This window comes from Perca flavescens, chromosome 20, assembly GCF_004354835.1.
Source record: "Perca flavescens isolate YP-PL-M2 chromosome 20, PFLA_1.0, whole genome shotgun sequence".
Classification (NCBI taxonomy): Eukaryota; Metazoa; Chordata; class Actinopteri; order Perciformes; family Percidae; genus Perca; species Perca flavescens.
This window is the reverse complement of record NC_041350.1, coordinates 3,794,530-3,817,293: the sequence shown is the minus strand read 5'-3', so window position 1 is coordinate 3,817,293 and position 22,764 is coordinate 3,794,530. Positions and strand designations below refer to the sequence as shown.

General features: G+C 41.8%; 1 protein-coding gene across 1 annotated transcript in view; it reads left to right on the top strand.

Annotated features, from left to right (window-relative positions):
• The window catches only part of akap6 (A kinase (PRKA) anchor protein 6), a 283,712-nt gene that overhangs the window by 177,507 nt on the left and 83,441 nt on the right, over positions 1 to 22,764 (top strand). Inside the window, exon 18 of the mRNA XM_028566296.1 lies at positions 16,953 to 17,099. Within this exon, the coding sequence (XP_028422097.1) occupies positions 16,953 to 17,099 (147 nt within the window). The remainder of the gene's footprint in view (positions 1 to 16,952; positions 17,100 to 22,764) is intronic.

The following is a 22,764-nucleotide window of genomic DNA, read 5'->3' as shown; positions in this document are numbered from 1 at the left end:
GTCACTGAAAAAATCAGCTTTGCTCATTTTTTGATAAGGAAGGAAACACATTTGAAACATTAATGTGTAAAACCACGAATGTAAACAAAAAAAATATATGAAATAGTACCTTTTATTTTGAAAGAGTCTACTTGCTTTACAGCCAAATGAAATCTTTGATAAAAACAACAAGACAGATTTGCTATACTCGTCAGAGTAGCAGTACCTTAAAGCTCTGTTTTCATTATGGCTTTATGCTTTTAAAAATCAAAAAATTATGAGTAGCTTTTACATTTAGATGTACTTTTACTCATTTAGTTTTTGTTTGGGTTCAAGTTTCAACCGAAAAGAAAATTGGTCAGAAACATGCCAAACATTAAGTTACGTGATTATAGAAAAATCAACAAGCGTCTGCAGTTCAAGGCGCAGAAAGACGGGAAGAAGCTCAGCTGGGACGTACCCCACCAGGAGGGAAACAAACACACTCTAAACCACAGGATTATTAATCATTTACAGCAGGAATGAACTCTCTTTCTGAAGGCTTTTTTGATGACTGTTGACACTTTGTCTCAAAGTGTTATGAGACTTGTGCGCGCTGCAGATTTCCTTTTACCTGACTTTATTTCCTGTGACGGTTTGTTTAAGTGTGTGTCGTGAGAATAATGTTTAATGTCATCTCAAGGGTAAAGCCTCCTTTTTAAACATGTTTGTGTGTGTGTGTGTGTGTGTGTGTGTGTGTGTGTGTGTGTGTGTGTGTGTGTGTGTGTGTGTGTGTGTGTGTGTGTGTGTGTGCGCGCGCGTGCGTGCGTGTGTGTTTGTGAGACAGAGACTCATGACAACACACACAATGTTGCAGTTGCAAAGTGACTGGGAGCTCTGATGCACAATTAATGTGTGAGCTTTGTGTGTGTGTGTGTGTGTGTGTGTGTCTCCACTCATCACCCTGCTCTCCGTTTTGACCTTGGCACCTTCTTCATTAGAATAAAGATTGTCTGTCGTTTAGGCTACATGGCCGGTCATCTGGACACGCACACACACACACTGAGAGCCATGCTATTACATTTCTGTCATTGTAGTGAGATGGAGGGAGGAGGAGGAGAGGAAAAGAAGAAAGGAGGGAATCAATGATCAAATGAGAGCGTGGTGATTAGAGCTGACGTCTCCAGCTCGGTTTGGTCGATATCCTCTCGTACGACCAAATTCTCGTTGTTGGACAAACGCTGGTGTTACTTTCACAAGGCCGCCTGTCCACCAAAGAATTAGTTTCCGAGCTTTAGACGCCTTTGTTGAGTCAGTTTGCTACGATACGAAACGTCTGCCCAAGTAAAAATGTCGGTGGTCGGAACATGGTGGACAGCTTGCTCTGGATGGAGGGAAGGCTGAAGCTCGTAGGTAGGGAGGACAGATATATATATATATATATACGCTCCAGCAGCATTCATTTTGCCTCCGTTGTTGTTACATGTAGTATGTCACGGTTGGTTGGTCTTTGTGCTATTTGTCTATTTGTCCGTTCTCCACTGTGATTGGACAGCTGGGTAAAAAGTGACAGTGACGAGTGCAGCATTTTACCCAAAGTTGAATATTCTTCAACTCTTGGTGATCAATAAACTTCAAACTTACAGCACAGTGTTTGTAGCATCGTGCAAATATGCCATGCGTGTATAACACGGATACAGCGTTCCAGGCGGAGCCTCGTACATTCCTATGAGAGTTGCTCAGTTGCGCATGGAGCCAAAAAGTTACCCGGATCGGCGTTGCTTCCGCATTAAGCAGGCGGAGTAGAGCAGGCTCTGCCGTCCGAGCCAGCTACTTCCTGTTTTGCTCTGCGCTAACTCGAATGGACCTTAAGTGATTTAACCGTGCAGCTCTTCTAGACATTCCATATGTCTTCTGACTGAATAAATCAATTCTGATTGTTAAACGAGACATTTTGCAGGAGTTGTAACGCTCAAAGACATGTATCCACTGATAAACAGACCTGTCTTTCGCCATCTATGGAAAAAGGTCTTTTTGGGCAAGAGGGCATCAGGTGACGAACACGGAAGTTGTAATTTAAATTAAAGTTTGGCCACTATGTTTAAATTGCTAAAAAGCCCGGCGCACTTCCTGTTGGTCTGGAATAGGTGGCCACTCCCATTGCAAAACATTTAAAAAGTATAGTGGCCTGTGGCCGGGTTGGTTCAGTGGGTAGAGCAGGCGCACATATACCGAGAGGCTTATGCCTCGACGCAGAGGTCCAGGGTTAGAGTCCGACCTGTGACCATTTCCTGCATGTCCCCCCCCCTCTCTCTCCCCTTTCTCACCTAGCTGTCCTATCAAATAAAGATGGAAAAGCCCAAAAAAATAATCTTAAACAAAAAAAATTGCAGTGGCTTCAGAGGAAAAAAAAACGCTTGAATGGACATACACCGGACAGGACACTTAAGAATAAAAGCCGTTCTCAGATAAAGTCCTGGTTCTCTCTGCTGTGGAGGTAAACTGCATCAGCGATTTGCTCATTAACTCCATTTACACACACACACACACACACACACACACACACACACACACACACACACACACAGTGGCGGAAGCCAACAACAGAGGCAGTGTTGTTGACCAACACCTGCCCACTCCAGTAAGTTAGTTGTTAACACACACACACACACGCCACACACACACACACACACACACACACACACACACGCCACCAAGATAATTAGTAAATTGACTCAGTCGACACAATGAACAGCGAAGGATCGCTCTGTCTCCCGCTTATTAATTTAAATTCAGCGAGGCTTTATTATTATTTAAAGACATTTTAATAAAAAGAACCTGTTCCCAGAGAAAACCTACAGTGTAACAAACAGAATAAATACAATAACTAACTTTTATTGATCTTTAATATCACTAATAATTGTTTTCAGTCTTCTCTGCTCGACTGGGAAAAAAGTTAGGAACTATATTGCACACGCACACACACAAACACTGCAAAAAAATAATGCATTGCCTGTACATACCAGCACTTTCTTTCCCCTCTCTCTCTCTCTCTCTCTCTCTCTCTCTCTCTCTCTCCCTCCCTCCCTCTCTCAGTATAAAGCCGCTCTTTGTTCACCCCCTGAATAGTGAGATCCATCCAGCTTCCTATGGGGTCAGCAACACACACAAACACATTTGTACTTGCATTTGCGCTCATTGACATAATTCATTCACCGGCCTCTGACCCCTAAACTAATACTAATCTCAACCCTAAAACTCGGGGTGCTAACCCCCAAACAGCCCTCTGAGGCCCCGACACAGTACCACAGCCTTTATTTGTGGAAGCTACTAAACAAATCAATATAAATGATTTCCTTGTAATATTTGTATTTGACATGCAGCGATCATCTAGAACAGGGGTGTCAAACTCATTTTCCCAGAGGGCCACACTGGAAAAAGAGAATCACACCAAGGGCCAGACATGGAGAGTTTAGTTGTTTTTGTTTAGACTGTTTTTGTGGCTTTCTCAGACATTTGTCACCTTTTTGTAAATTTGTTGCTTTTTCCGACATTTTTCTACGCTTTTTGTCGCATTTTTGTTGCCAACAAAAGTCCTCAAAAGAGTTCCTTAGCCATCCTAGGATTTAGCAAATCAAGTAAAACAATGATAAATTTTTTAACAACAACCTTTTTCACAGCCTGAATATGAAAACCCTCTCAGGCTCAGCAAATCTGCCATATTCTGCTTTGAATGTCAGGTGATTGCTTTTAAAAAAAAAACTCTTTCCTGTGTTTTTGTTTTGGCACACAACTAGGCGGGCCAAGATTTATTGTGAACCCAAAATGATATATACGGGCCGGATCTAAATCTGCAAGGGGCCGGATTTGGCCCGCGGGCCTTGAGTTTGAGACAGTGACTTTAGAACCATGTCTCTAAAGACTGAACTAAAACAACACAGTTCACCCCCGCAGTAGTCGCGGAGGGATGTTACAGACTGATGTGTCTCTTCACTCACACACAATCTCTGGAAAACACAGTCAGCTTACTGCGATTAAAAGAAAAATAACGAGTAGAGATTTGATAGCGTCGAAGCAAAAAGAATCTGGGTATTTTACCGAACTGTAAGCCGGATTCAAAATAGATCCGGCAGTCAGAACCCAGCCCTCGTTCTGTTCAAATATTTCTGGAATTCCTCTACCAGCTTTCCTATTGTTTTCTGCTCGTATTGTTTCTTCTGGCACGCTCTTGCCAGGAGAGAATTCCCAGGGTTCTTAGGGGGTCAAAGGTCACCTGGCATAAATGTTGAGCGGCATCCCACAGCCTGTGTGACTCAACCTCCTCGCTGCCAGCACTCACAAACACACACACACACACACACACACTCTCTCTCTCTCTTTATCTGCAACGATATTTAGCCGATTTACTAACTCTGGAAAAATGCAGCTTAAACACAAATTAAACTAATATATAAAGTAGGTAAGTAAAGTTTATTTCTGCGGCACATTTAAACACAAGCACTGACCAAAGTGCTGTACATGGCGCATTAGCGACAGAATAATAAAATAAAACTAGAAAATTCCGGAAGAAATTTTGACAGTGTGCCTACTACTTGGTGCACATCCGAATAACACTAGCTAAGTAGATAACTTGGCCACATTGTCACTGAGAGAGAGAGAGAGAGAGAGACAGAGAGAGAGACAGAGAGAGAGAGAATACGAATATAAATACGAATAGGAGTCAGGTGGGTTTAGGATGCTTAAATTACTGATTATTTACATGGAGTCTGGTGGGTTCAGGACGCTTAAAGTACTGTTTATTTACATGGAGTCTGGTGGGTTACAATGCTAAAATGATTGTTTATTTACATGGAGTGCTGTACATGGCGCATTAGCGACAGAATAATAAAATAAATACACTTACAGATTAGTGATTTGAGCTAAGAGACAAACACTTAATTACAGACATAACAGGGTCAGACATTAGAACACAGGAAAAGGCCAATGTAATAGGTATGTTTGGAGGCCGGTTTTGAATATTGTAATTTTAAGGGGCATTTCTGATGGTTAGGTGGCAGTCGGTTCCACAGCTGAGGGCCAGCGACAGAAAAGGCTCGGTCACCTTTTTGCTTAAGCCGGGACCGTGGGACATGGGGGAGGCCTTGGCTGGAGGATCTGTGGGACCTACATGGGGAGGAATGAAACCAGCTCTGTAGCTGGGGGGCCAGGGCGTGAAGAGCTTTAAAAAACCAGCAGCAGGGGGGCGGCCTCTAGTTCACCCAATAAGAGCGTTCTCCCCATGATGGCTGAGTCCTGCAGCGGCGCAGGTTCGAATCCGACCTGCTGCCCTTTGCTGCGTGTCGTCGTTCCCCATCTCTGTGATCGTGCCACTGACCAACACAAACCTGTGGTTTTCTGGTTCTGCATTAGTGTTTCTAATATTTTAGAAGAAGGCGAACAATGAGCAACTGACAGACAGCGAGTGAAGGTGAGAGAGATGACGATGATGATGATGTCACACAGACTGATGATGTCACACAGACGACCGGCGATGTGTGCTCATATTAGCTCATGGATCTGAAAGTTATCATCCCTTAAATCATATAGAAGTCCGTCAGTTGTGTGCCAAGGTTGAAACTGCAGGCTACTAAATGCTCTGTTTTTGGTTCACTTCCTGTATTTGCGTGTGATTGCGTTCTCACCTGAAGTGAAGCGAACTCTACAGTAGTTCACGTAGAAAAGACTTTTGCTTTTTTAATGGACAGTTATTAGTTTGTGAATTCATTCAACACCTCCTGTAAAGGTTGCTTTCTGTTTTCTCTTCACTCTCCTCCTCTCTCTCTCAACAGACTGGTAGAAATGTCACCCTCTTTGCTTTGTACTAATGACCTCCCTGCAACACACACAGAGAAACACACACACAGAAATACACACAGAAACACACATACACACACACACAGAGAAACACACACAGACACACACACACGACTCGCTGCGAGGCTGAATGGTGAGCCGTCTTTACCGGCCAGTCAAATGGCTCATTCATCTGGTTTCTATGGCGACAATTAAAACACGTTGCCGGGGTCTTTTGTTGTGTGGCCTCGTTTGGAAAGAGAGAAAGTCTCTTTGCCTTTTTTTTTGCTTCTTTTTTTTGTCCAAACAGAAGGTTTTTTAATGTAGTGAAAGAGAAAGATTCAGAAACTGTGAGCAGCCCAGAAGACGAGTTTAGTTTGAGATTAAAGAGTTAAAGGTTTACTGTAGTTTACTTTTCCAATATTAAGAAGGTGGAAATATTCCAAATTATCCCAAATATAGAAACAGGATTTACATATAAAAACAAATAAATATGTAGCATTTCATTTACATTTCTTTATTATCCATTACTCTGTTGTGTAAAATAAATACATAAACAGAGCACAGCTGTAAAATATGTATAAATAATTCAAAAAGAAGATTGGAAATTGGTTCAGTAAAAGTAAAGTGAAATGTAATAACTATAATTTGTAAAAGCTTTACATAGAAATGGAAATATGAACATGTATCTGACTGTTATGTCTTTGAAAAACATACTATGCTAATTTTCGCAATTATTGTAAACTGGAGGCAGTATGGAGAGGTGTTTATGTGGTTGTACTTTCACACACACACAAACACACACACACACACACACACACACACACACACAGGTTGAAGTGTCTGGCAGTATAATGGGGTGTCAGAGAGCCACTTCCTGCTCTTTCAGAGCCAGTGGAACATCCATCTCAACCGGAGACACTGAGACACACACACACACTCTCTCTTACACACACACACACACAAATGTAAGCAAGCATACAGTGTTCCCCCCACCCCCGTCTTTGTGTAGCTTCTGCATGCACACACGTTGTTTAAAAGAAACCGGTGGATGTGAGGGAGGAGTTAAACGGTGTAGAGCTGTAAAGAATGTTGCATTGCAAATAAACCTGCAGAATTAAATTCTGCATTCACAACTTCACGTTGGGGAAGTCAGTATACAGACAGTGTTATTTAACGCTTAACTTCATAAATATAATACAAAAGGTTCATGTTGTTTGTTATTATTAGCCCAGTTTCAGAACGCTGCTCATCATGGGCACATCAGAATCAGAATCAGAAAAGGTTATTTTGCCACAATAAGTATACTTATGTAGAATGTGCCTTAGTGAACAGTGCATAATCAAAACAAACAAACATATTAAACATTAATATAAAATAAACAATAAATACAGGAAAAAAAACTAATATATACATCCAAAGTAACTGTTGCATGAGCTTTTATATCAACGCATTTTAATGAACGAGTTCGTATGTTATCATACGAAATTACATTGACTGTCAGCCGGTCGCATGACAGTTAAAGTAGACAGTAGGTAGGACTTATAAAATTACTGAAAGTGACCCTATGTTCCAGTAGAACTACAGTACAGGCCAAAAGTTTGGACACACCTTCTCATTCAATGTGTTTCTTTATTTTCATGACTATTTACATTGTAGATTCTCACTGAAGGCATCAAAACTATGAATGAACACATATGGAATTATGTACTTAACAAAAAAGTGTGAAATAACTGAAAACATGTCTTATATTTTAGATTCTTCAAAGTAGCCACCCTTTGCTTTTTTTGATAACTCTGCAAACCCTTGGTGTTCTCTCAATGAGCTTCATGAGGTAGTCACCTGAAATGGTTTTACCTTCACAGGTGTGCTTTGTCAGGGTTAATTAGTGGATTTTGTTCCAATATTAATAAAAAAGCAAAGGGTGGCTACTTTGAAGAATCTAAAATATAAGACATGTTTTCAGTTATTTCACACTTTTTTGTTAAGTACATAATTCCATATGTGTTCATTCATAGTTTTGATGCCTTCAGTGAGAATCTACAATGTAAATAGTCATGAAAATAAAAAGGAAACACATTGAATGAGAAGGTGTGTCTCTCTTCTGGTACCACCTACAGACTGTAGTTAGATTTGGGGGGAAGGACTGAGAAGTTTTAGCCAATATTTAGCTAAGTCCTGGCTCTTCACAATCCTACCTACACCACCTTTAAGTAGTTTTGTAGCCTGAACCATGAATGTCAAAAACACATAATTTCCTGGAATTCTGGTGAAACTTTCTGTAACAATTTCAGTATCATGTTATGGTGCAAATGTCTTTATTTATGTAAAGGAAATAGAACAGGTTTTTGGGCGTGTTGCACTGGTCAGTTTTGATTATTGATCCCCCCCTGTAAATGACACCTATGGGGACACTTATTGATGAAACCCTCCTGTGGGGGGCGTATTGGAGGTTAGGACCAAACTATGCGAACAACTACACAGGCTCAATAATGCAGAAGAAGTAAACATAGAAAAGACGAGGGGAAAGAGGAGGGGAAACAGAAGGAGCAAGAGGATTTAAAGACAGAAAAAGAAGAGTGTTGTCTGAGGACCAGGAGGAAATGGAGAGCAGAGAAGAGATGTGGAGGACGAAGATGAAGATGCGTCCTTATCACTCCCCCAGCATCCCCCCCGAACTTTAGCTGCCGCGCCGTCAAAATCGTTCCGTTACGCAGCCTCCGACAAACTTCTCTCATTTGGCGGATAAGATGAATCTGCGAGAAGAGAGAGATGAGGGGGGACTAATGTTCAAAATGCATTAAATGTTTTTCATGTATGACTGCATTTTTGCTGACATTTCAGCTCCGTGCTCATTAATATGGAGACCAAATTAAACTTATGATTGCTTGTTGATTCCACCCCCCCGCCCCCCCCCCCCCCCCCTTTCCCTCTCGTCTGTTTCGTCAAGCGTTTATCCCTCGTTTCTCTGTGTTTTTGCAAAGCTCTGACATTTTATTTTTGTTTTTCATAAGCCAAATTCATAGCAATATATATTACATATAAATATATCTCTTTCAGTAGGAATTTCTGATGATAATGTAGGATTTTCTTCTTTGTTAGTGAATGAAAAACTATTCTAACTAGCGGTGTTGAAGCGGACCATAGTTGAACACTCACGGTTCGGAATGCATGTGAACTGTTGCAAAGTTGAACCATAATAATAATAATAATAATAATAATAATTAACCATAATAATAGTGTGAAATACCTTTTTACTGTCGCTGTTACATAAAGTAAGCTGATACATTTCTATGAAGGGTTGCCATGAAAAGATACAGGCAACGAAATGTTCACTTCACATGAACGCTGCATGTTAAAAGTCAGTGCTTATATGGCACCGGTGCCATTTAAGTATTATATGCCTTGTATGGCAGCGGTATCTAACGCGGATTTCGGTGCCACTTAAATGTCTGCGCCGCTCTCTGATGCGCCTTACATGTCACGCTAGTAAACACTAACGTTACTCTCGGCATCGGGTAACGTTAGCCTACCGTTAGCTAGCAGCTGGAGTAAACACGGTTCAAATGCTGACAGCTAAACGGTGTAAAGTGTGACTGGATTTCACTGGAGAGGACTCCAACGGCGGGACTAAAGCTAAGAGCTAAGAGCTAACAAACACAAACTAGCACTTGGTCCCTGCTGTTGTCAACCTTGTGGTGCATTCAAAGTTATTGTAAAATACCCTTTTCTTATCTGTTTTTGTCGTTTAAACACAATTTACTGGTGAAAGAAGTTATTATTGTTGAAAGGTAACGTTTTCACATTTCTAATAAATCATTTAAATTCCCCCTTTTTTGTGCCGATCTGAAAATTGATCTCAATCCGTGACTCAAAACCGTGATCCAAAACGTGAGTTTTGTGATCCGTTACACCCCTTGTTCTAACAATATTTTCCAGCCTGCAGTAATACATATTTTATGACGACATAAGCATCATGAACGCTGTTACGCTGAAATATAGATGCACCATTCCACCACTTATTGCTACTTTGCTTTCAGTATAGCAATGTAGAGTTTTATGTATTCTAAGGTTAGAGCTTCAAATAACAATTGTCAGCATTATTGATTGATTTCCCAATTATCTTCTCAATAAATAGATTAATCATTCAGTCTATGAAACCTAAAAATTAAGTGAAAAATGCCATTCACAATTTCCCTAAAGCCAACATATTTAAGGTTTGGGTCTTCGGCTTTCACTCATTTTAAAATGTTCTCAAGATCTGCATTTTTATACAAAATGTACTGTATACTATAACACGTATGTACAAAAATATGCTTATCGCTTGTTTTTGGCAAACAATTGAATATTGAAATGTCAAAACAATTAACCTTTTTGGCACCTCATGTTTTGCAAGTAAACTTATTTTGTCTTGTGTTCTGAATGACCGCAAAACTCACTCGGACAGCTTTTTTTTTTAATGTATTTTAATGGGGACAAAAAAAGTTTAGAAAAGCATGAAGGGAAACGTCACAGTTCAAGGTGTTTTCACTGTTGATTTGTTGAACTTGTTCGCTGTTTTGTGACTTCAAGAAATGCAACATCTTTCCAAAAGTCAATGCGTACTCGTGTTAAATAATCCGGATTTCAATATTGAGCAAAAACGATTTTTACATAATCAAAGTCCTAGTTTTTCCTAGTCGATGTACATGTTTATGGGGCTTTATTTACTTTACAGCCACGTTACTGAGGACTGAAATGCAAACAGCTTTGCAAAATCCAACATAATATGGCTCTGAAGCAACAACTATTTAGTTTAAATTAGTCACAATTGATGCTTTGTGTTTGTAGTCCAGACACTGGGTGGATGCTCCGATCAACACAAACTTTGAAATGGCTTCAACAGCAGAGAGAGTTCGTAGATGATCCCAGAAACCAGAGGCCAGAGGGCAGGCTGGTCTTTACATTTCTCATGAGAGGAAGAGGAAAGAGAAAAAACACAGATATGGAACAGGAGAGGTAGAAAGGATTATCTCATAATTAAAAATAGGTTTAGAAACCTATGATTCTAGAGACCGGATCGTGTGTATCTCTCTCTCACATTCACATTTAATGAAATCCCCAAAACATGTCTGTTTTTATTCTTTTAAATAGTAAGCTTTTAAAAATCTAGTAGTAGAGTAGATCCATCTGAAAACCCAGATCTTGGGTTTTTAGTGCAAACTAGATTACAAACTAGATAGCATTTTTTAGCTTTATAAAAAATGATGTTAGCTCGTATAGACACAGTCGGGCAGCCTGTTCTCATGAACCATATGTTCAAAAAGCTATGAAAAGTTAAGCACATAAGCACAATCGATGCAGAAAAGGCACAAATTGTTGCAGAAAAAAATCACCAGAATGCAGGAAAGAAGTGTTTGACGTTCAAAATTAAAATTTTGGTCAAAAGTGGGGATCTCAACTTTAGGGCCAGACATTTTTTTTTTATATACACGCTTTTATTTAATCAAAGGAGTCAAATATATTTAACTGTATTATTGTATGTCTCATATAGTCTCCTGACTTAGAGTTACAGTCGACATAAAGCCCTAAAAAAGTCCGCCAAAAAGTTCCTCAGCCATCATAGAAAAAGTGACAAAAATGTTTAAAACAAATGCCTGAAACATGGAAAATAATATCGACGAAAAGTAGGCGGGCCAAAATGTATTGTGGATCTTAATAGATACGTGGCCCAGATCACAATTTGCGAGGGGCTTGATTTGGCCCGCGGGCCTTGAGTTTGACCCATGTGCTTTAACCCCTCCCCTTATGTGCATCGCCTCTCTTTCTCTCGCTATCGCTCGGTCATTCCAGACATTACTCTCTTGCGTCCCAATAAACGGGGGAAAACTTTGAGCAGTGATGGGGGGGTGCTAGCATTTTTTTTTTTTTTTTTTTTTTTGGAAGTACAGTTCACATTGTATGCCAGACGGTCAGTGCTGGCATGTAACTACTGTAACTAGTACATTTACTCCAGTACTGTACTTAAGCACAAATGTTGAGGTACTTTTCATGCCACTTTCTACTTCTACTCCGCTACATTTCAGAGAGAAATATTATACTACATTCATCTGTTCCAGATTTAGTTACTAGTTACTTTAGTTACTTTACACATTAAGATTCCTGCACACAGAATACATGTAGTTTATAAAATCTGATGTTTGATTCTAAAGTAAACTAGCCGACAATATAACGGACTGCAAGTCCAGCTGAGATGATGAGACCATTAAACACACAACTGGTTGGATCCTTTACTCTTTTTGGGGCATTTTTAGGCCTTTATTGACAGGACAGCTGAAGAAATGAAAGGAAAGAGAGGAGGAATGACATGCAGCAACGGGCCGCAGGTCAGAGTCGAACCCGGGCCTGCTGCGTCGAGGAGTAAACCTCTATATACGGGCGCCCGCTCTACCTACTAGATACTAACGATACTTACAGACTTTTACAGAAGTAACATTTCAATGCAGGACTTGAACTTGTAACAGAGTATTTTTACGGTGTGGTATTAGTACTTTTACTTAAGTAATGGATCTGAATCCCTCTTGCTCCGCTGCTTTACAGTATTTTTCTCTCTCTCTTTGTCTTCCCTCCCTTCTCTTCCCTCCGTCCTCAGGCCTGTGTATCTCAGTCCACCCTTGCATGGAGATTGACTAGAGGCATGAATACATCACAACTAGCCATCCGTGCATCCTACCCCCCATCCCTCCTCCCTCCGTCCTCCCTTTCCTCACACCATCACTCCCATCTCTCTCCTCCCCCCCCCTCCCCCCCCCCACCGTCCCATTTCTCAAAGATCCCTCTCTCAGCACTTATCTCAAAGTTCGGATCTCATGCATTTTAATCGCCACGTCTATCTTCCTTCCCCCCCTCTCTCTCTCCCTCTTTTTCTTTGACTTTGGATCAGTGGCATCCTTCAAACAACAACAACAGCAGCAGCAGCAGAACAACCCCCCCCCCCCTTTTTAAATCAATATTTGCCATCAGCGAATAAATCGTATAATTTCCTGACTGTTAGACGAGTGCGACACCGACATATTTACCTTCCACTCGTCTCTTTTTTTCTTGCTGTCGATCCCCCCACCCCCCCTGTTCTCGCGGCGTGGCTATTAGCTAAGTGAAGGGGATGGATGGCCGCGACGCGCCGAGCGATAGCATCTCCATCAGAATCGGCGACGTTGAAAAATGGCCGCCGCCTCTCTGATGACAGCACAGCAAAAACACACACACACACACACACACACACACACACACACAGAGTCAGAGAAGAGACATTTAAATATTCAAATGGGGCCGGGCGGTAATGATAAACGACAAGGGAAAAGTAGAATCAAGTAGCTATCGATGCAGAAAATGAAAAGAGGAGAAAGAGAAAAGAGTGGAGGAGGAGGAGGGAAATTAAGCAACAAAAAAAAAAGATGGAATCATGGAGAGTTACGCTAACAACTCAAAAGAGGGAAGTGAGAGGCGATAGATGGAGAGTGATGGAGAAAGAAACGCTTTAAGTAAATAGAAGAGGAAGTGTTACAGAAAAGACAGTGTTGAAAAATGGAGGGAGCGCTGGAAGTGAACAGACAAGGACAAAAAGAGAGAGCTACAAAAGATAAAGGGACTCAAAAGATTAAAAAAAAGAAAATGAGAGAGATTGAGTGACACAGAGAGAGAGAGAGAGAGAGAGAGAGAGAGAGAGAGAGAAAAAGACAGTGTAGGAGGATGACAGAAGATGTAAAACGTTAAATTTGAATATTATAAAGATGAGGGATATGAGAAAGTTGTTCAGCAAAAAAGGAAGGACCGGTTGAAGCCAAAAGAAGAGAGAGGTAGGATGGTAAGGACATGGAAATAGAGCAAAAATAAAGGGATGGAAGGTGTGAAAAGAGGTGAATGAGAAAAGGGTGGTGGAGGAGGACAGGGAGGGAAATTAAGCACACACAAAAGATGGAAGCATCGAAGGAGAGTTACGCTGACAACTGAATAGAGGGAAGAGAGAGAGAGGAGAGTGATGGAGACAAAGATGGACGCCTTAAATAAATAGAAGAGGAAGTGTTACAGTAAAGTGTTGAAAAGTGGAGGGCGCGCTGGAAGTGAACAGACAAGGACAAAAAGAGAGAGCTACAAAAGATGAAAAAGGAGAGAGCGATACAGAGAGAAAGAAGCACTGTGGCTAGAGGATGACAGAAGATGTAAAATGTTGAATTGGAATATGTTAAAGAGGAGGAAAAAGTTGTTCAGTTGGAAGGACATGAGGCAAAAAAAATGAAACGACGGAAGGCTTGAAAAGAGGAAGAGGGAAGAGAGGGAGCGGAAACAAAGGTCATGACAAAATGAGTTCAGACTGAGAGATGGAAGACAGACGGGGCTGAAAGAAATTCAGGACAGATTGAATGAATGAAAAGAGAGAGAAAGAACCAATAAATGATGAGTTGCAGCATTAGAGAGCGGCGGCACTCATCGTCATCGGAAAGATGAGGAATACAAAAGAGAGAGAGAAGGTCAGGGAGGAATTTGTCATTCTCTCTCTTACGGTGTTCGGCGTGTGAGCGGTAGAGTTTAGATTATCTGCCCGAGCCCGAACTTGACCCGGCCGATATTTCAGGACACTATCCTCGGTCCGGGCCGGGCCCATGATCAAGCATTTGTGTTTTTTTAATCTGCTGTGCTGTATGGTGGAGCACCACACCGGGCCTGCTGGGCTGTATGGTGGAGCATCACACCGGGCCTGCTGGGCTGTATGGTGGAGCACCACACCGGGCCTTTGGGCTTTTGGAGCATCAATGCTGGGCTGTGCCACACCGGGCCTGCTGGGCTGTATGGTGGAGCACCACACCGGCCTGCCTGTATGGTGGAGCATCACACCGGGCCTGCTGGGCTGTATGGTGGAGCATCACACCGGGCCTGCTGGGCTGTATGGTGGAGCACCACACCGGGCCTGCTGGGCTGTATGGTGGAGCACCACACCGGGCCTGCTGGGCTGTATGGTGGAGCTTAAGGGCAACATGGAGCTTGAAGATGTAAATAAAAAAATAAAAAAAGGAGAATTAGCCTACCTTTAAGTTTGGAGGAAAGTTAGAGGTATGGAACCATTTTAAACAAGTCGTGGGCAGTGCCAACATATGTGTCGGCACGCTGCTCGCCTATGACAGCAAAAAAACTTTGACACATGAAGCAGGCTGGCCATGGCAGAAAAGATAATAATAATAATTATAATATATATAATAATCATAATTCCAGTTAATGTATCGGGCCGGGCCAGGCTCGGACACAACGTGCACGGGCTCGGGTAGGGCTTGATTTTTTGGGCCCCATCTAAGTTTTAGTGAGTAGACAAAAGTGCAGTCCTTTTATTGAATAAAACAAGAGAGAGACAACAAGAGTTTTCTCTTATGCATCGGTTCATTATGTACAGTAAGCTCACTTAAAATCCTCCGAGGACAAAAGACGCACCGTCGAGTCCAAGCAATGTTTAACATTCCTATTCAAAAAGTGAAATTACTAAATTTCACTTTAGACATTTATTTACTATTTTTAGTCCAATATTTTGCTACTTTTATGAACCCAAGACTTTTGTAAACGCATTTCAAGCACCAAAACATTTGAGTGTAGGTTTGTTTTTCACAAGAGATTTGAGAAATTTCAAAAAGGGAACATCAACTTTTCAGCTTTAGGGTCAAATTATCTCTTTACACACTGCTCCAGAAAAAATTTGGGCCTAAGTTTACCGGAAGCTGAGTTTGTTCTGAACATTTTGATGTGAAACACCCGGGAATCAGGTTATATGCAAAAATCCTTCAAATGGGAATTTACAAAGAAATGTAAAAATGCCCTTAGACCTCAAAGGGTTAGTGCCAATTAGAAAGGAGGCCTACGTACAGTATTTCATGAATAAAAAGTGTTGTGCCGCTTCTTCGCTTCCCTGACGACAGCGCTCAAACAAAGGCATAAACCAGAAGGCAAGACGATATTCAGCAACGCTTGGTGGAATCAAAATTTCTTTAAAATGTTTCCAGAAAGGACTCCGCAGTCTTCCGCTGCGTTTGATTCCCGCACGTCTGTGAAGCTGCCACAGTTTTACCTCTCTAAAGCAGTCAAAGCAGAGAGGGAAACGTGCTGAAAACTGCGACGAATGCCTCAAACATTTCATCACAAGATGAGCTGCAAACAACAACGATGAAGAAAACAACTGAAAGATATCAAATAGTCCCCAGCTGTAGGCTCGAGAAGCTTCCTCCCGTGTGGAGACGTATCAAAACATATCTAAAGAAAATGTGTCAACTATTTCTCCTACCAAAAAAAAATGCACTTTTTTTTGGTCACATACGTTTTGTAGCAGGGGCAGAACCAGACGCTGTAAACATTCGGTGCTCAGCCCTAATCTAGGGGGGAGGGGTTTTTCGGTGGCATGCTCCATTTATGGCAGCTAAATGCGTTTTTCATGCCATTTTATAATAGAATGCCTCAAAATCTGGGTGCCTGGGTGGCCTGGGGGTAGAGAGTGCGCCCATGTAACGAGGCTCAATCCTATATGCAGAGGTTGCGGGTTCGGTTCTGACCTGCGGCACTTTGCTGCATGTCATTCCCTCTCTCTCTCCCCTTTCATGTCTAAGCTCAGTCACTCAAGGCCTAAATGCCAAAAGATAAATAAAAAATCAGAATGCCTAAAAATCTGTACATTATTTGGGAAAAAAGGGATAATTCTGTAAAACATCGTCCTGTTTTGTATCTAATTGTTCTCCAACTGTCTTTATTATTCTGAAACAGACAGAACACAACAAATGTTGATGACTCATTTTCACTCCTGCCACCTGGAGAGAAAAAAAAGGAAAAATTTATTATTGTTACTATTTAATAATGTAGGATAGGAATTTGGCGTAATCCTCATCAGAGAGACTGAGGGGAAGTTATTTTAAAACCCTCAAACAGTTTTTCTCCTTAACTTCTTCAGGACATGAACACCTGTTTCCTGGGTGAAAGTCAACTTGCGGCTGACAGTAATAAATACGTTGATTACATACCAACTACAGAGCTTTACTTTTCGTAGCTATAAGTACCAATGGTTCATGAGAACAGGCTGCCCCCACACACCCCCCCAAGTCAGGTTAGGTTTGTCTGTGTGTGTGACGGCTGTCTGTCCTGTCGTCCGTCTCCAGAGCAGCCACGCCGAGCTGATGATGATGGAGAGCAGGAAGACCAGCCTGCTGGGCCGAGCCGAATCTCTGAAGAGGAGCGGGACCGAACTGCCCGACGACTTCCACCGCAAAATACACAACCTGACGCACACGTGGAGACAGCTGGAGGTAACACACACACACACAAACACACACAAATACACAGTCGAGTTTTAAAGAAGCCAAACACAGAGGTAGTATCTGCAGGATCACACTGACATTTCTGTTGAGACAGGACTGTGTGTGTGTGTGTGTGTGTGTGTGTGTGTGTGTGTGTGTGTGTGTGTGTGTGTGTGTGTGTGTGTGTGTGTGTGTGTGTGTGTGTGTGTGTGTGTGTGCGCGTCTGTGTGTGTCTAATTTTAGGCTAATCAGTGATGATCTAATCTTGAACATGAAGATGATAATTAGTGACGTCTCAATTAAAAAACCCTGCTGACACCATGCCCTTTAACTGTGTGCTGGAATGTAAACTGAAGGATGGCAAGATGAGATTACCTGATTAAATAAAGGGATGGATGGATGGATACTCTTTACAGGGTTGACAAAATAATCTCACCATTTAGTGCTGTTCTGGAGCTTTCAATCGTATTTTCATCAGCAAATACAGTTTGCTAGTTGTCATGGAAAATTTAGATGTTCAGATTTCCATTTTTCCCCCAAGCACTTTATGAAATATTAGTCTTGTCTTGATCTTGCAGAACATTACAAACTGTAGTTTAAAGAAATCTTTAGTTTTAATCATTGTAAAATGTCCCGCTCAATACATATCTGGGTCTCATTTCTAAAAAACAGAAGGAATGTGACCCAGTAGTGTCACGGCATAACCACAACCAAGGATAATTTTGATGTTATTGTTAGGTGTCGAGGGCTTTCAGAGTTTGGTTTACTCATGCATGAGAAACTACGGAAGCTAAACGCTAGCCCGCCAGGCTGAAAGTAAGAATGAAAGGCCAACCTTTGTCCTTAGCGCTTTGCTCCGTCTTCCTGCCATCTTCCACGGTCCCTGGTGGTGGTTGTCTGAGTAGTCTCGCATCGCCAGACCCTTCTCCACGCAAAATAATGACCTAAAATCTTTATTTTTTATTTTATTTGGCCTTTATTTTTTCAGGCAAGTCATTAAGAACAGGTTCTTTAAAATTTACAATGGCAGCCTGACAATACGCAAAGCCACTTAGGGAAAGGAGGCCTAGAAAAATAAAATATATTAGAAATACATAGAGTTTAAATCAGCGGCCCCCAAACTTTTTTGCGCCACGGGCCGCTTTCATATAAGACATATTTTCACAGACCGGTTTTCAAGGTGTGGTGAATAAACATGACAAGATAAAATGATACGACCAGCATGAAAACAAATATCTAATAATATGTAATAATCAAGTCTGAGATTGTGCAGCCAAGCCTCGTGTCCTCGTCGACAAAGTTTTCACCAAGTCGTCTTCCCAGAAGAAACTCATCAGGACGTGGAAACGCACAGAAGCGTCTGCACAGGTTGAGATGGACCGTGTGCTCGGTGTCGCATGCGACACACACAACTCTCCCAGCTGTTCGTTTTCCAATCTGTCCGTCTGAAGACGACGGTGATGTCACTGTCGTCTTCGTGGAGACGCTCTAACTCCATTCAGGCTGCACGTTGCTGCTCCGTGTCTCAAATCAGAAGCCAAACTTTATTAGTGCAAAACTTATATTTATAATAAACAGTAATGTCAATAACGCTTTAATTTACATTTCTACATATTTAAAGGACTCTTGGTCTAGTTATTCACCTCTTTCAGGAATTTAAAGGGATACGCCACCGTTTGTTGAAATAGGGCTCATCACGGTCTCCTCTAGCTGTAGATAGGTGGGGTTTACTCTAGCTGTAGATAGGTGGGGTCTCCCCTAGCTGTAGATAGGTGGGGTCTCCTCTAGCTGTAGATAGGTGGGGACTCCCCTAGCTGTAGATAGGTGGGGTCTCCCCTAGCTGTAGATAGGTGGGGTCTCCCCTAGCTGTAGATAGGTGGGGTCTCCTCTAGCTATAGATAGGTGGGGTCTCCCCTAGCTGTAGATAGGTGGGGTCTCCTCTAGCTGTAGATAGGTGGGGTCTCCTCTAGCTGTAGATAGGTGGGGTCTCCCCTAGCTGTAGATAGGTGGGGTCTCCTCTAGCTGTAGATAGGTGGGGTCTCCCCTAGCTGTAGATAGGTGGGGTCTCCCCTAGCTGTAGATAGGTGGGGTCTCCTCTAGCTGTAGATAGGTGGGGTCTCCTCTAGCTGTAGATAGGTGGGGTCTCCCCTAGCTGTAGATAGGTGGGGTCTCCTCTAGCTGTAGATAGGTGGGGTCTCCTCTAGCTGTAGATAGGTGGGGTCTCCTCTAGCTGTAGATAGGTGGGCCAACGCATTTTTTGTGCATGCATCGTTTTAGTCCGGTGCAGCGCCGCCGCTAGTTAGCTTAGCGTAGTGAATGGAATCCTATGTTGTCGGTTAGCATGTTGTGAGTAAAAGTGAGCCAACAAAAGACAAAAAAACAACCTAATGACTGAGACAAAAAATGCGTTGGCCCACTTATCTCCAGCCAGGGTAGACCGTGATAAGAACTATTTCAACAAACGGTGGAGTATCCCTTTAAGCGTTATCTGGCGATGCCGCTAACGGAAAGGAGGATCTCAGGAAGTGACGTTGAAAATTACAGCTTAGTGCGTCCGAAAAGATCCACACACTACTGTTTATTTACACAAAAAGTATGTTGAACTAGGGCTGGGCGATATGGTTGAAAACTGTATCACGATATAAGTTTTTCATATCGGTCGATATCGATAATTATTGATATTTAAAATAAGGACCAGGAGAAAAATATATTAAATTTAAACATTTTTATTTAAAACTTAACCCTGCTCTGATTATAATCCCCTCAATTATAAAAGCAGAAATGTCAACACAACCATGGAAAACATAATTAAAATGTAAACAGGTCTAAAATCACAATGAACACTTAACAATTATCTCTTAACATTAAGGTGCAAAATTAACGAATAAGTAAGAAATGCTTAATAAAGTGTCATAAAATAGTGCAAAGTGTTAGGGGAACTATTTTCTGCAGGTTTAGTGCTAGGTTGGTAACCTGGCTTCTGGACAGTGCTCAGCATGTCTGCCTTCGTTATTTCTTTGTAGTGTTTAGTAAGGCGCTGATGCAGAGTACCTCTCCATGGCGGTCTGCTGCTTGTGCCGTGTTGCAGCTGCAGATGTTGTTGGACGTTGATGGCGGATACGGCTGTGCTCGAAAGTGTGAGCGCGGCTAAAGTGGTAAAACAAGTTTATGGTAGGCCTATTACCAGTGTTGGTGGGGACGACGGTCTGATTTATTATTGGTCTGACTACGGTCAGACTTATAAAATCCCCAAAACTGCCACACTGACTTTTCCTGTTTTATCAACAATTTCCTCGCTCGCTCCGGCACTCACTTTCCACTCCACGCCGGTTCTGTTATTGAAGAACACGAGACAGCGATGTGGCGCAACCAAAAATGATACTGTTACATGATTGGCTGTTAGAGTGTCACTCCCCACGTTGCTAGGTTGCCAGAGAGTGAGGGCCTTTGTTCATGCAACCAAACTTGATTCACAACCTCTGGTTTCTTCTGATGAAGAAAAACAAGTTATCGAACGTTTTATCGACCGCATTTTCTATTGATATTGATTATGTGTCTATCGCGATACATATCGTTATCGTTTTATCGCCCAGCCCTATGTTGAACGACAGTATACATTTAGAGTATGTAGTGCAGAGGATGCGATTTCAGATGCAACCTAGAATTCATCTAGAACTGATCCAGAATCTCTAGTGAGTGTTTCTACAAAGTGGTACCTTCAGCTTTAGCTCACCATTAGCAGCACATTCAGCACTGTCCTTCCTTTCCTCAAGCTTATATCTTCTATTTATTCCCATCCCAACACTGAGGTCACCTCATTGTCCTTGTCACCAATCCACCGGGACACCTGAGATAACCTGCGACTCCAACTTGTTCCAAAGACAGTGCGTGCCTTGCTGATGGGCACGTCGGCAGCAGTTGTTCATCATCACCCGGGCGTGGTGATTAATTCCAGGTCTGGGGCGGTGACAGCTGGCGGCGGCTCGTCAGGAGGCTCAAATGTGACGATGAGACTTTGTTCCTCCGAAGAAACGAACCGAGCGAGCGGGCGGGCGCGTCGACGCACTTAGATCATTCACACAAACGGAGAGCCATCTGTGTGTGTGTGTGTGTGTCAGTGTGTGTTTCTGTCTGTGTGTGTGCGTGCGTATGTTGTCTCCTTGTAGAGTCTAATGATGTGCACAGTCACACACACACACATACATACATACATTGTTGTCTCACACACAAATTCAAAGTTATTGGAAGTGTGTGTGTGTGCATTAACATATGTATCAACCTCTGAAACAGATTCCATTTTAGAAATTAAACAACAGCAACAGATGAGTCTCTCTCTCTCTCTCTCTCTCCCTCTCTGTCTCCGCCACAGTAGCCAGACTGTGATTAAACTTCTATTACTGACAAAGAGACATTTGGACTCACAATGCCGTTACACACAACCAAACGCTGACAAACACACACGTATCAAAGTTTGTGTGTGTCATCAGGCAGCAGAGGAATTCTGGGTAGTGATAGGAAGAGACGCTAGTGAAGCAGACACTTTTATTCTCTCCCTGTTTTCCTTTACCCTCCGTATAATCTGTCAAAAGTATGTGGACACCCCTGTTCATATACTTTAGTGGGCTTTTGGTCTGAGGCAAAAGTTTGCTCCCCTTAGTTACTGTTGCTACACTTACATAGATAGAGATAGATACTTTATTAATCCCGAAGGAAATTAAGGTGTGCAATAGCTTATACACATACACACACATAGGCACACAGACATATGACATCCACGTACATACTACAAAAATACAAAGGAAGAAATCAATAGTGTGCCCTTACTGTAAAATTAGATTGTAGCAAAAAAATGCAGAAAGGTGCAATAGTAACTTAGTGTAAGAGAGCGTCAGTGCAAGTACATTGTCAGTGCAAGTTCTCTATCTGCTGAAGTAAAACAAAAAGTAAAAGCTCAAGTACACAATATATCAAAAATAGAATAATCATTACTTAACTATACATAGACACTAATGAAAGACTTGAGGAAAATTTTACGTTAAAGTTGAAAAGTGTCCATACAGGCAAAAAAGAACAGGGTGGTGTATTGACCATACAGGCAAGCTAGTAAATTCAAAATGGGCATGTGGCTAATATAGACAGTAAGGGTGGCCATTATATAAATCTATAGATGTATGCTATTTACAGTGATTAAAGTGGTGGATTTAACAGTGAAATGCATGATGATTTTTCAAACAAGGAGTCAGACAAAAGAAGATTGCTGATTTTGTAGAAATAAAAACTGCCATTGGACACAGTAGATGATTCGTAATGCCCTTCTCTGAAGACGAGAAACAGGGACAAGTTTACTGGGATGAGTGCACCCCCATACAGAGTTACAGTAGTGTGTGTAAGGATGAACCATAGAATACAGGGTTCAACAATAAGGGTTGCCCCATGGCCAAGTAATGGGCAAGTAAAACGCTGTGTCGGGCAAGTAAATATAACAACGCACTTTCGTGTTCGGGCATCATCGTATCATAATCATTTGATTCTCTATGTGCCGTTGGCTAATCATGAATTAATTTGGCTTTTGATGTTTTTTTCGAAAATTTTTTCTTTTGATGCTTCTAACGTTTTTACGTTTGTTTATATTTTTGATGCTTTTCGACAGGGTTTTTTTTTACGCTTTTGATTG